Here is a 15,524-nt window from a genome sequence, read left to right as displayed (position 1 = left end):
CAATTTAGAAGAATAGAAGGATAATAGTAAAAAGTGTTCCTCCATTCCCTATCTCCCAGCCATCAGTTTTCCCTCCCTAGTTTCTAAATGTAGTCTTTTTTTTAAAAATTTTTATTGGAGTATAGTTGCTTTACAGTGTTGTGTTAGTTTCTGCTGTACAGTAAAGTGAATCAGTTATACGTATACATATATCCCCTCTTTTTTAGATTTCCTTCCCATTTAGGTCACCACAGAGCATTGAGTAGAGTTCCCTGTGCTATACAGTAGGTTCTCATTAGTTATCTAGTTTATACACAGTAGTGTATATATGTCAATCCCAATCTCCCAATTCATCCCACCCTCTCTCCCCCCGCTTGGTATCCCTAAGTTTGTTCTCTATATCCGTGTCTCTGTTTCTGCTTTGCCAATAAGTTCATCTGTACCATTTTTCTAGATTCCACATAAAGCAATATTATATATTTGTTTTTCTGACTTACTTCACTCTGTATGACAGTCTCTAGGTCTATCCATGTCTCTGTAAATGGCAGTATTTCATTCCTTTTTATGGTTAAGTAATATTACATTGTATACGTGTACCACATCTTCTTTATCCATTCCTCTGTTGATGGACATTTAGGTTGCTTCCATGTCCTGGCTATTGTAAATAGTGCCTCAGTGAACACTGGGGTGCATATCTTTTTGAATTATGGTTTTCTCCAGCTATATGCCCAGGAGTGGGATTGCTGGGTCATATGGTAGTTCTATTTTTAGTTTTTTGAGGAACCCCCATATTGTTCTCCATAGTGGCTGTACCAATTTACATTCCCACCAACAGTGTGTGAGGGTTTCCTTCGCATCCTCTCCAGCATTTATCGTTTCTAGGTTTTTTGATGATGGCCATTCTGACCGGTGTTAGGTGATACCTCATCTAAATGTATTCTTTTAGGTAACTTTTGTGTCGTCACAAATGATTACATGTGTTCTTTTGGTTTTCTCCTTTTATAGAAATAACATACTCTGTACACTGATTTGGATCTCGCAGTTTTCACTTAGTATATTTGCGGTCATTTCTTCTGAAAGAATTGTATGACCTTGCTGTTAATGATGGAAATAGTAATTAACAGGGAAAGATCACAAAGGGAAAAGGAATCTCTAGACAGAGATACTGTTTCCAAATGGAGCTGTCTATTCCAGAGCCAATGAAATGTTTTAAGGTTAATTTTATTTGTGATTTACAAAATTTTGAATGGTTTTAAAAGTTATTTTTTAACTAAGTTCTGAAGGATAATAATAAAACATTAATCTAGTTTAAGAAATAGAATGTTTTTCATTATTTTTGAAACCCCTATGTGCTTTTCCCCTCTCCCTTTAGAGGAACACTCTTAAATTTTATCATACTCTTGCTCCTTTATAGTTTTACCATATTAGCATGTAACTCCAAACCATATTGTTTAGTTTTACATGTTATTGAACTTTTTAAAAGTGAAATTTTTTTAGTAATTTCCTTTTTATTCATTCAGTATACTCTCTAAGATACCCACGTTAATGTGTAAGCAGTTGTTCATTCTTTTTCATTGCTGTGTAGCATTCCATTGTAATCAGATATCATGATTGATGGTTTTTCATAGTTTCAGTATTTTTATCATTCCATTTTTATCTCCACTTTTGGCATGTTAGCTTTGCCTCTTATGTTTTTAACCATTTGCTCTTCAAGTTAATACAACCTACCTTCTATACTGTACGACTTCATGTCATAATGTAGTGTGTAATGATGTGTGAGGTCATTCTTATTTTTGTTTCTCTGCATGTGATGTGTGTTTTTTTTTCTCTACATGTTTTTTTTTACAAGTTTTAAAGATTTTTCCTTTTATCACATTTTTTCCAGCAGTTTGATTATATTAATACCTTTTTTTCCCAATGCTTTGAAATGTCAAATGAGTAATTTTGTTCTCTTTTATTTTTAAACTATTTGCAGAGACAACACAAAATTATATAATGTTACATTTATTTTAACCTACACTTCTTCCTTCATAAGGTTACTTGTCTAAACATTTCACTAACCTACAATTTTAAACTGAGAAAAAGAACAAAGTTACAAGTGTGACAATTTATCAGGAATAGATTAAGTGACAGCTGTAACTAGAATCAGAATTAGTAGATTATTTTAATAGTTCCAGGAAGAGTATAATTTACAAAAGTACATTTGAATGATGTTAGGAAGATAGCAGGAGGAATTATTTGCTTAGTCAAATAATTTCTTTTACTTAGTAATATTTATTTAAGGTTCCTCCATGTGTTTTCATGACTTCATAGCTCATTTCCTTTTAGCACTGAATAATATTCCATTGTCTGGTTATATCAGTTTATCCATTTACCTACTGAAGGACATCTTGATTACTTTGAAATTTTGGCAGTTGTGAATAAAGCTGCTATAAATATCTGTGTGTAGGTTTTTGTGTAGACATAAGGTTTCAACTCCTTTGGTTAAATACTAAGGAGAGCAGTTGCTGGATCATATGGTAAGAGTGTATTTAATATTGTAAAAAACCACCAAACAGATTTCCAAAGTGCTGTACCATTTTGTATTTCCACCAGCAGTAAATGGGAGTTTCTGTTGCCCCACATCCTTGCTAGTATTTGGTATTGTCAGTGTTCCAGATTTTGGTCATTCTAATAGGTGTGTAGTGGTATCTCATAATTGTTTTAATTTGCATTTCCCTGATAACATATGATTTGGAGTATTTTTTCATATGCTTATTTGCCATGTGTCTTCTTTGGTGAGGTGCCTGTTACGGTCTTTGGCTGATTTTAAAATTAGGTTATTTTCTTATTGTTGGATTTTAAGAGTTCTTTGAATATTTTGGATTTTCTCCTAATCTGTGGCTTATCTTTTCAGACTCCTGACATTGTCTTTCACAAAACAAAAGTTTTTAATTTTGATGACATCCAACTTATCAGTTATTTCATTCATGCATTGTGCCTTTAGTGTTGTATCTAAAAAGTCATCATACTCAGGGTCATCTACATTTTTCCTCCTATGTTATCTTCTAAGAGTTTTATAGTTTTGCATTTTACATTTAGGTCTGTTGGGATCCATTTTGAGTTAATTTTTGTGAAGGGTTGAAGGTCTGTGTCTAGATTCATTTTTTTTTTCATATGGATGTCCAGTTATTACAGCACCATTTGTTGAAAAGACAGTCTTTGCTCCATTGTCAAAGATGAGTTGACTATGTGGGTCTCTTTCTGTTCCATTTATTTATTTATCCTTTTGCCAGTAGCACACTGTTTTGATTACTGTAGCTTTATAGTAATTTTTGAAATTGGTTAGTGTCGGTCCTACAAATTGTTCTTCACCTTCAATATATATTGACTATTCTGGGCCTTTTGCCTCTTTGTATAAACTTTAGAATCAGTTCATGGATCTCCACAAGATGACTTGGTAAGATTTTGGTTGGATTTATGTTGAATGTATAGATCATGTTGGGAAGAACTGACATCTTGACAATATTGAGTCTTCCTATCCATGAACATGGAATATCCTCCGTTTATTTAGTTCTTTGATTTTGTTCATCAGAGCTTTTTAGTTTTCTTCATATAGACCATATGTATATTTTATTAGATTTATACCTAAATATTTCATTTTTGGGGGTGCTAATGTAAATCGTATTATGTTTTTAATTTCAAATTCCGTTTGTTCATTGCTGATATTTAGGGAAGCGGTTTGACTTTTATATATTAATGTTGTATCCTGCAACCTTTCTATAATTACTTATTAGTTCCAGGATTTTTTTCTGTTGATTGTTTCAGATTTTCTACAAAGATGACCATGTGATCTGTGAACAAAGACTACCCAATGAATTTTAAATTTTAGATAATGGGTTTTTTTTTTTTTAACATCTTTATTGGAGTATAATTGCTTTACAATGGTGTGTTAGTTTCTGCTTTATAACAAAGTGAATCAGTTATACCTATACATATATCCCCATATCTCTTCCCTCCTGTGTCTCCCTCCCTCCCATCCTCCCTATCCCACCCCTCTAGGTGGTCACAAAGCACCGAGCTGATCTCCCTGTGCTATGCGGCTGCTTCCCACTAGCTATCTATTTTACATTTGGTAGTGTATATATGTCCATGCCACTCTCTCACTTTGTCCCAGCTTACCCTTCCCCCTCCCCATATCCTCAAGTCCATTCTCTAGTAGGTCTGTGTCTGATAATGGGTTTTTTAATCTCAACTTTTTAGGTTCATCTTCTGTTTCTCTTACATTCATTTTTCTTTAACTACTTGAATATATTTATAGTAGTTGTTTTAAAGTTCTTGCCTGCTAATTCCGTCATCTCTTTTGATTGCTTTTTCCCCTGGTTATGTGGCACATTTTCATGTTTTTAGCATGTCTAGTAGTTTTTTTTTTTAGTTTTTTTTTTTCTGCCTTTATTTTCTTATTTTTTTTTAAATTTTTAAAAAATTTATTTATTTATGGCTGTGTTGGGTCCTCATTTCTGCGCGAGGGCTTTCTCCAGTTGTGGCATGTGGGGGCCACTCCTCATCGCAGTGCGCGGGCCCCTCACCGTCGTGGCCTCTCTTGTTGCGGAGCACAGGCTCCAGATGCGCAGGCTCAGTAGCTGTGGCTCACAGGCCCAGCTGCTCCGTGGCATGTGGGATCTTTCCAGACCAGGGCTTGAACCCGTGTCTCCTGCACTAGCAGGCAGATTCTCAACCACTGCGCCACCGGGGAAGCCCAGCATGTCTAGTAGTTTTTGAGTGTATATTGGGCAATGGAAATTTTATGTGGTGGATTTTGTTGTCTTTTAAAGAGTGTTTTGCTTTGTTCTGTCAGGCAATCAAGTTACTTGAGTTATCACCTTTATCCTTTAGGGTCTTGTTTTTAAATTTTGTTGGGGTGGTTTATTAGAGCAAGTAGCCTTTACCAAGGCAAGGATCAGCAAACTACAGCCTGTAGGCCAAATCTTGGTGGCCCTATTTTTGTGCCATCCTTGAGCTAAGAGCAGGGTTTACTTTTTTTAAAAAAACATATTTATTTATTTAGGCTGTGCCGGGTCTTAGTTGTGGCATGCGGGATCTTTTTTGGTTGCGGCATGTGGACTTCTGAGTTGTGGCAGGCGAACTCTTAGTTGTGGCATGCATGCAGAATCTAGTTCCCTGACCAGGGATTGAACCCAGGCCTCTTGCATTAGGAGTGTGGGGTCTTACCCACTGGACCACCAGGGAAGTCCCTGTTTACATTTTTTTGACAGTTGTTAAAACAGAAAATACCCTAAGAATATGTGGCAGAATCTGTATGTGACCTGCAAAGCCTAAAATATTTACTCTTTGGCCTTTTATAGAAAAAGTTTGCTAACTCCTGCCCTAGTGCTAATTTAGTTCTACTATTAATAGGTTCTTTTTCTGAGTATCATCTGAATGACCTGGTTGTTCTATGAAGACACTCCATGCTGGCTGGTTAGGACTCAAAACATCTCTCTTCCCTGTTTGAGCTTTGGGAATTCTTTTGCTCACAACTCTGCTGCTTCTTTGGCCATGTGGAATTTCATCACCTTGTGCGTGTACAGCTTTTTATTCATGAACGTATCTGAGGAGACTGGAGCTGTCTCTCAGGCAAAGAGGATAAGAATTTGGCTTTGTCAAATGGCCTCTCTTGGAGGACAGAGAATCCATTCAACCTTTTGACCATCTTGCTGAGCTGAATTGAGAAAATAGGAGACTCAGGAGGCCTCTGAGGGGCCTGATCCCCTCCAGCATTTCCCAGATTCTTAAGCTGCAAAAGCAGAGAGGCTTAAAAGCTAAGGCAGTAACCTCTGTGACTCATCGTCCTAAGGAAACAATGATTAGTTTAAGTTGCTGGCCTGGAAGTGGGTTGGGTCTTCAGTGTACACATAACCTCTCATTGCAGACTCTTTTTTTTCTTTTAATTTTATTTATTTATTTTTGGCTGCATTGGGTCTTCGTTGCTGTGTGTGGGCTTTCTCTAGTTGCAGCGAGCGGAGGCTACTCTTTGTTGTGGTGCACGGGCTTCTCATTGCCGTGGCTTCTCTTGTGGAGCACGGGCTCTAGGCACTCGGGCTTCAGTAGTTGTGGCTCTAGAGAGTAGACTAAGTAGTCATGGCACACGGGCTTAGTTGCTCTGCGGCATATGGGATCTTCCCGGACCAGGGATTGAACTCGGGTCCCCTGCATTGGCAGGCGGATTCTTAACCACTGTGCCACCAGGGGAGCCCCTCATTGCAGACTCTTAAAGGCTGTAACTTAGTAATGGGGACACACACATACATAACATGAATATAGGTTAAAGGAGAATTTCACAAAACAATTGCTGAGGACCTCTGAAAACATTGAAAACCATAAAACATTACTGGGAGATATTAAAGATGACTTAAATACATGCAGGGATATATAATGATCATGGATTGGGAGACTCCAATATTGTACAAATAATAGCTCTCTCTAAATTAATCTATAGTATAGATTCAGTGTAATCCAGATCAAAATCAGAGCAAATGTTTTTGTGGAAATTGAAAAGGTGATTCTAAAATTTATATTGAAATACAGAGGAAAAAGAATAACAAGAAAGTGTTGAATAAAAATAAAGCCTGAGGGCTTGTACTATCAAATATCTATTACAAAGCCATGGTAATTAAGCAGTTGGGATAATAGGAAAAAACAAGTGGGGCACAAAAGGACTCTGAACACAAACATGCTTCCAATACTAGGGAACCCTTGGGTGGTCTTTAGAGGCAGCTTGGTTGAAGTGAGTTTGTTCCCCCCACCAACCACGTACGTAAAGAAATACTGGGGTAAGGAAAGAGCCCCAGAATAGAGGCAGGTTGTCTATCTCTTTCTTATCGTTTTTTATTATTCATTGATAATAGTTGAGACATGGCCAACAGGGGAAAGGTAAAATGTAATCTGCCAAAGGTAAATTTGACGACACTTTCTTAGAACAATTGAGCCGTTTTGTAGTGTGAGTATATGGAAATTTTCATTCTGTAAATATATTCCGTGATGTAATTTTATTGGTAAGTGAAAGAATCTCTAAATCTGAATTTTAGTATTTTAATAATTATAATTTCTTTCTTTTACTTGCTCTTTTTAACATTTTAATATAGCAATAAAAAGATTTTATAAAAAGTGTTAGGTGCATGATATTTCTGTATATTTCCTGATAAAATTAGGTAGAAAATACTTCAATGTAGAAATTAAATGTACAAAACCTTCTTAAGAAAAATGAAGTTTTCTATTTTAAAAAAAACCTTAATTTCCACATTGTACCAGATTAGCATGCCTGTTCTGGAATTGTGCAATGTGAGGTCAGGGTTCTGAAGTATGCAAGTTTTTGTTAACACTGTAATTGCGGAAGTGAGGATTGCCTGTATTTGTGTATGTTTATGTGTGTGTATACATCTATGTGTTTATATTTTTATTTACTTTTACTTTGAAACATTTTCAAACTTTGAGAAAAATTATAACTACAGGACAAAGAACTTCTATTTTCTTAGACTATTTGACAGAATGCCCATACCTCATACTTCAGCATACAGGCATACTTTGTTTTAAAGCACTTTGCAGATACTCTTTTTTACAAACTGAAGATTTGTGGCAACCCTGCATCGAGGATGTCTGTTGGTCTTCATTTTTCCAACAGCATTTGTACTCTTCATGTCTCTGTGTCACAGTTTGGTAATTTTTGCAATATTTCAAACTTTTTCATTGTTACTATATTTCTTATGGTGATCTGTGATCAGTGATCTTTGACATTGCTATTGTAATTGTTTTGGGGCATTACGAACCATGCCCACATGAGACGGTCAACTGAATGAATGTGTGTGTTCTGACTGCTCCACCAACCAGCCCTCCCTCATCTCTCTCCCGATTTCCTGAGACACAACAATACTGCTGTTAGGCCAATTAATAACCCTACAATGGCCTATAGGTGTGTTCGAGTGAAAGGAAGAGTTGCACAACTCTTACTTTAAATCAAAAGCTAGAAATAATTATAAGCTTAGTGAGGAAGGCATGTTGAAAGCCAAGATAGGCTGAAAACTAGACCTTTCTGCCACTTAGCCAAGTTGTGAATGCGAAAGAAAAGTTCTTGAAATTAAAAGTGCTATTTCAGTGAACACAGGAATGATAAGAAAGTGAAACAGCCTTATTGATGACATGGAGAAAGTTTGAGTGGTCTGGATAGAATATCAGACCACCTACAACATTCCCTTAAGCCAAATCTAGGGCAAAGCCCTAACTCTCTTTGATTCTGTGAAGGCTGAGAGAGGTGAGGAAGCTGCAGAAGAAAAGTTTGAAGGTAGCAGAGGCTGGGTCATGAGGTTTAAGGAAAAGAGCTGTCTGCATAACATTAAAAGTGCAAGATGAAGCAGCTGATGGCGAAGTTGCAACAAATTATCCAGAAGATCTAGCTAAGATATTATTGAAGGTGGATACACTAAACAGCAGGTTTTCAGTGTAGACAAAACAGCTTTATATTGGAAGAAGTTGCCATCTAGGACTTTCATAGCTAGAGAGGAGAAGTCAGTGCCTGGTTTCGAAGCTTCAAAGGTCAGGCTGACTTGTTAGGGGCTAATGTGGCTGGTAACTTTAAGTTGAAGCCAACACTCATTTACCGTTCTGAAAATCCTAGTGCCCTTAAGAATTATGGACTTCCCTGGTGGTGCAGTGGTTAAGAATCCGCCTGTCAATGCAGGGGACATGGGTTCGAGCCCTGATCTGGGAAGATCCCACATGCCGCGGAGCAGCTAAGCCCATATGCCACAACTACTGAGCCTGCGCTCTGCGACAAGAGAAGCCACCGCAATGATAAGCCCACACACCGCTGTGAAGAGTAGCCCCTGTTCGCTGCAATTAGAGAAAGCCTGTGTGCAGCAATGAAGACCCAACGCAGCCAAAAATAAAATATAAATAAATAAATTTTTTTAAAAAAGAGAAGTGAGCAGAAAAAAAAAAATAACAGTTAAAAAAAAGGAATTATGCTGAATCTTCTCTGCTTGTGTTCTGTAAATGAAACAACAAAGCCTGGATGACAGCACATCTGTTTACAACATGGTTTACTGATTATTTTAAGCCCACTGTTGATACCTTCTGCACAGAAAAAAAGATTACTTTCAAAATACTACTACTCATTGACAATGCACCTGGTCACCCTAGAACTCTCATGGAGATGTACAATGAGATTATTGTTTTTTTCATGCCTGCTCACACATCCATTCTGCAGTGCATGGATCAAGGAGTCATTTAGACCTTCAACTCGTATTATATAAGAAACACATTTCGTAAAGCTATAGCTGCCATAGATAGTGATTCATCTGATGGATCTGAGCGAAGCAAATTGGAAACTTTCTGGAAAGGATTCATCATTCTAGATGCCATTAAGATCATTCGTGATTCATGGCAAGAGGTCAAAATATCAGCATTAAGAGGAGTTTGGAAGAAGCTGATCCCCAACCCTCATGATTTTGAGGGGTATTCTAGACTTCAGTGGAGGAAATAACTGCAGATGTGATGGAAATAGCAAGAGAACTAGAATTAGAAGTGGAGTCTGAAGATGTGACTTTTATTGTAGATATCTCATGATAAAACTTTTAATGGATGAGTTGCTTCTAATGGATAAGCAGAGAAAGTAGTTTCTTGACATGGAATCTACTCCTGGTGAAGATGTGAAGATTGTTGAAATGACAGCAAAGGATTTAGAATATTACATAAACTTAGTTGATAAAGCAGTGACAGGGTTTGAGAAGATTGACTCCAATTTTGAAAGAAGTTCCATTTTGGGTAAAGTGCTGTTGGAAGGAAGAGTCAATCTATCTGGCAAATCTTATTGTTGTCTTATTTTAAAAGAAATGGCCACAGCCACCTCAGCCTTCAGTAGTCACCACCCTGATCAGTCAGCAGCCATCACCATCAAGGCAGGACCCTCCACTGTCACAAAGATTATGACTCACTGAAGGCTCAGATGATGGTTAGCATGTTTTAGCAATGGAATATTTTAAAATTAAGATATGTACGTTGTTTTTATAGACGATGCTCTTGTACATGAAATGGACTACAGTATAGTATAAACATATCTTTTATATGCACTGGGAAACCAAAAAAATTTGTGTGACTCGCTTTATTGTGATGTTTGCTTTATTGCTATATTTATGTTATCGCAGTGGTCTGGAACTGAACTCACAATATCTTGGGTATGCCTGTATTTGTCTTAAACAAGACCATTCCATTATGTAAACAAATATAGTCATCAGAATCAGGAAATTAACATTGGTATACTGTCATCTAATCCTCAGACTTTACTCCTGTTTTGCCAGTTGTCCCAATAATGTACTTTAAAGGATCCATCTGAAATGATTCATTGCATTTAGTTGTAATGTCTGTTTAGTCTCTTTCAAAATCTGGAATAGTTCCTCAGTCTTTCCTTGTCTTTCGTTGACATTGACACTTTTGAAGAACACAGGACGGTTATTTTGTAAAATTTCTCTCAATTCAGGTTTAGTTTATTTTTTCATGGTTAGATCAGGTTATATAAATTTGGCAGGAATATGACATGAGTGATGCTGTGGTTTTCTGACTGCATCCTGTCAGGTGGTGCGTGGTTTTGATTTGTCCCATTAGATGTTCACTTTGATCCCTTCAGTAAGTGGTGTCTGTCCATGTTCTCCACTCTTTACTTCTTCCCCTTTGTTATTAGTAATATTTTATGAGGAGATACTTTGAAACAATGTAAATATCCCATTCCTTTTTGGTCTTCGAATTTATTCATTTATTTTTGTTAGTATGGTTTCCTGTATTTTCCAGTGGGTTAAAATTCCTTACTATCCTTACTAATTTTGATACTCTCATGTTTGCCATGGTTACCTCCTGAAAGCTGGCTTCTTTGTTCTTTTGATACATCCTCATTTTTCTCTGAGTACAGTTGACCCTTGAACAACACAGGTTTGAACTGTGCCCACTTATTTGGAGATTTATTTCAGTAGTAAATACTACAGTACTACATGATGCGTGGTCGGTTGAATCTGCAGATACGAGGAACCTCAGATATGGAGGGCCGACTATGAAGTGATACGCAGATTTTCGATTGCATGGAGTGTCGGCACCCCTACCCACTGCCCCCCACATTGTTCAAGGGTCAGCTTGCTTCCTTACTTTCTTGTACCACAAATTGTTTCAGATTCATGTTGTATTTTCCCTGTCCCAGCCCTGCAATCAGGTATTTCTTTAAGAAGCCCAGTTTTCCTGTAAGTGGAGAATGGATTTTAGAAACCAACTTCTGGACTCTTAAGTGTGGCCATTGCTATTAGATGTTGCTGTTCCCATGCCCTATCAGTGAACAGAAATCAGGAACGCAACACCACTGGGTTCATTCTAGCTGTCTCCTTTTCCTCTTGTACCTGCCTTTTCTGATGGTGAGAAACCTGACTTCCATTTTGCTTAATATATTTACCTACTTCATCAGTTACTTTGCCTGTAATCAGTCTCCTTTTGGCGCCACCCCTTGCCCATGCAGGCATCTTCCTTATCGCATTTGAACTCCAACGCTTGGGGACAGTGTGCCTCCATTTGTTAATGGGCAGCCTGCTCTGGGCCACTGAAGCTCTCCCACCCACTCTAGTGGTGATGTCTAGCTTGGCCTCATGCAGTGTCTTTAGAACTGAATCGTTCAGGAAGGGGAGGGGAGGCAGAAGGGAAGGGATTGAGTGATCATTTATTATTGAATGGGCCTTTCAAATATGATTTATCATTTATGAGTGAAAATATTCATTACACTCATTTTGAAGTAGAAAGATGGCATTGGAAATACGTTGTTTCCGTTGTTACCTATAGGTTTAAAAGATAAGACAATTGCCATGTGAAAACTCTGGGTGGTCGCTCTACAAGAGGTTTTATAGAGACATAATGCATAGAGATGTTGATTTTTTGAGGATTAACAGTCCTCTTGAATTTATCTTGACTATTCATTCTCTTCCTAGAGTGATATTCTTTCCACCAGTCTTATCTTTGTCTTTCCGTGGGATTTTTCTACATACTTGATTTTTGATACTGCATTCCATCAGCTTCTGGAGTTGTGTTGTGATTCTTTGAAGGACTTGATGCTGTCCTTCCCTCTTGTTGTTTTCTTGAGAACTTAGAAAATGAAAAATACTAGAGATTTGATTCCCACCTCATTCATATTTTTCTTCTTTTCCTATAGACTATTTTCCTTTTACCTTTAGGAAATAAGAGGCAGCATTATAATTAATTTGAACATGGTATTGGTATTTTCTGAATTATAAGTTTTTTTCAGTGTTATATTTTTCCACCAAATGGGAGAAAGGCTTTTGTCTGCCCTTTGTTCCCATCACTGAGATCTCCCTATTGTAGCACTTACTTAATAGAAATGTAGTCTCTGCCTTGGTAGATTGTAAGCTCCTTGAGGGCTGTGAGACAGAAGAGTTTCTCTTTCTTTCATTCCTATGCATAGCACCTAATAGGCCTAGCTCAGTGCTCAGTAAATGTTTAATAAATGAATTATTTGGAAAACTGGACCATTTATATGAGGCTTGATTGTTTGACATTTGCATCTTTAAAGTCACTTTTTGTTAAGTTTCCTTTTAATATATAGAGCAAGTAGATTTTTAAAAAAAACTATTGAACTTGTTTCTGACTAAAATGTTCTGATTTGGTATTGGTTTTCTCCTTTTCTGACAGACAGTTTGTCACAATTTATTGGTTATCCCTGCCCGAAGCCAAAGCTTTGACATCCTGCAAAGTGCCATCAGTAAGCATTTGGTAAATATACTTAAAATTCTTTTCTGTTACACAAGCATAGAGATTTGGTTAAGATTGAGTTTGCCATAACCAAGGAGAGAGTGAGTGTCCAGAAGTCTAAGCTTAATAATTTCATGATGCTGTGGTGAGAACTGAGAAATCTTGGTGTTTTTCCTGGCTGTTATTAATTAATTCTGTGACCTTGGGAAAATCTCCCCTTTTGCCAGGACCTTACTTTTTACATCTGAGCAATGAAAGACCTCTTAAACCTCAGGTCCTTCTGACTTAAAATGCTTTAATTAACGTGTGCCAGGTGTCATTGTGTTGGGAATCCAGCATCCAGACTGGGGTTCAGTTTCCACCCAGAAGGTTTGGGGTGTAAAGTAGGGATGTCACCTCACAGGCTCAAGGCCCGGTCACTGGAAGCAGTGAGCTCAGCCATGAAACTGACTTGTCTTTTGGCCAGTGGGTGTCTCTAGTTCCCATTGGCGATAAATTCTCATTAGGTATGCCTGGGTTTTGCTTTTAACTTCCTCCAACATTTACACTTTGCCCTTTGGCTTTTTAGTATAATGATGTGTTACAGTGCAAGGGGGGACTCCAAAACTTTATCTTCCAGGGACTCTCACTTGTTTGGATAATTTTATAGGCATATCTGTAGTGCCTTTTCTTTACTTACCTCGAGTTGGAAGACTACTGCTTTGAATCCTCAGTACTCTCTTTTCTCCCTGCTATCAAACTTCTAATCCTTATCCACTGTGTCTCCAAAGATCCCCATCTTTTTTCTTTTTCTTTTTTTTTTTTTTACTTCCACTCCAGAAATTTATGCCCTTTCACTCTTCTAGTTTCACATTCACTCTTCTAGTAAAAGATCAACATTCCAGTGTTGATCTGGCCACTTTTTACAGACAGCCTGGGTAAAGGTTAAGACCTCAGAACCTGCAGAGTTTATGATGACTCAGCAGTAGTTTGCAGGAGATTTAGACCATGTATGCATGCAGTTACAAGTTAGAGTCCAGCTGAATGACACTTTATATGGCAGAGTCCAGGTGGTTAGCACACCATGATGTCCCTTATCTGGGTTTTGGGACAGTGAAGCAGTCAAGTGTAAGTATAGTATTATCTTACTCCAGTATAGGTATTTTCCTTAGTTATGTCTGAATGACTGGCTAAATCAAAGGGCAGGGGAAGGATAATTGTAAAAGGAACTGTAGTTTGTACATTTAATTACCTGGGGTGGGGGTGGTGCCAGACATTGGAGTTTTCCAGTCTGGATAATCTGAAGATCATGTAAATGTGATTGCTGGTATCAAGATCTTCTTTGGATGCATGAAATAATCCTTTTAAATAATAGTATTTCTGTCCATCAGTAGAAATTGTAACATCTAGAAAATTTTAGGAGACTTTGTCATGAAGGGGAGGCAGTGGATTGGGTTAATAGTATTTCCTGAGTTTGTGTATTTTCAAAGTCATTTAACGTAGCAACTAAATTCTCAAAGGAAAACAGGATCTTAAGGTGTGGTTGGTGGCATGGCATGTATTATGTAAATACAAGTTTCCACCAGTAGTGATGGAAGGTTAACTCTCCAGATAATGGTGTTTGGTTTTATTCTGGGGAGAGGGGCTGTTGTGAAGAGGTCATTAATCTCATTTTTCTCTGCCTAGGTTGGGTTGACTGTAATTCCTGACAGCACGGTGGGCTGTGTTTTGGGTGTTATCTGTAAGCTCCTGGATCATACGTGTGTACTTAGTGAGATGCTGCTGCCATTTCTGGCTTCGTGTTGCTACAGTCTTCTTTATTTTCTGCTCACTTTAGAGAAGGGAGAAGCAGAACATCTAAGAAAGAGGTAATAGTTTTTGTATTCTTAAACTTTAATTTTTTTCCTACTTGTTCACCTCCCCTCAATCAATCAGGCAGTCGGTCAGTCAGTCAAGCTGATATTTCCAAAATCTAATTCTCTTCTAGAGTTTGTATAAACCTAGCTAGCTTTTTCTTTGTTCTTTTATGAATCCCCTTTGTGATGTGGTGAGCAGTCTTAGTATTTTTTTTTTTTTTTCCTGTAAGCTACAAATTTGAAAAGTTAGATGGCATTATGAAGTTTCCTGAGAGCTTTCCTTATTAACTTTGCTATAGATCTGGCAAGAAAAAAAATTCTACTTTTAGAAGGATGGGCTTATTATTAGTACAAGCCTTTGTATTTTGTTTTGGGCTTCATTAGAACTAGCCAGCATGGATTTTTAAATTCTTGGGTTTAAGGAAATTGTTCTAAGATGCTAGTGTTTTTAATTAGTACTTTTGCGCCTCTGTAATTTTTAGACTAAAGCTTCTAGGATAGTATAGAAGATTTCACTTTAATTTTCAAAGAGTTTTCTCATGCTTATGTTCTCATTGGTATGCTGTTAACAATTCATTGCAGAAGGTTTTTAAAAAATCTAACAGATGAGCAAATATAAGAAAATAAAAATCATTCTATCACATTTTGACATTTGCCTTTCTTTTTTGAGCTTTTAAATGTCACTGAAATATACATATGATTGTATAAAACATTTAAATAGTTTAAAGAGTATAAACTGAACACCTGTTTAACCAACCTCCTGGTTCAGAAATAGAACATCGTCAGCACACTTTCTCCATGTACCCTCCACAGTTACATTTCTCTTCTGCATCCCCAGAGATCACTTCTGTATCCCCAGAGATCACTTCTGTGTTAGTCACTTCCTTACCTTTTTATTTAAAAATTTTATATGCATTTGTGAGCAATTTCATTTTTGTTTTG

The 15,524-nt window shown here is 37.2% G+C and overlaps 1 protein-coding gene across 1 annotated transcript in view; it reads left to right on the top strand.

Annotated features, from left to right (window-relative positions):
- The window catches only part of TEX10 (testis expressed 10), a 54,934-nt gene that overhangs the window by 33,466 nt on the left and 5,944 nt on the right, over window positions 1–15,524 (top strand). The window contains exons 12-13 of the mRNA XM_007197068.3: window positions 12,688–12,768; window positions 14,413–14,594. Of these exons, the coding sequence (XP_007197130.1) occupies window positions 12,688–12,768; window positions 14,413–14,594 (263 nt within the window). The remainder of the gene's footprint in view (window positions 1–12,687; window positions 12,769–14,412; window positions 14,595–15,524) is intronic.

The sequence above is a fragment of the Balaenoptera acutorostrata genome, chromosome 6, assembly GCF_949987535.1.
Source record: "Balaenoptera acutorostrata chromosome 6, mBalAcu1.1, whole genome shotgun sequence".
Lineage (NCBI taxonomy): Eukaryota > Metazoa > Chordata > Mammalia > Artiodactyla > Balaenopteridae > Balaenoptera > Balaenoptera acutorostrata.
The sequence above is the reverse complement of the archived record's forward strand: the minus strand, read 5'-3'. Positions and strand labels throughout refer to the sequence as shown.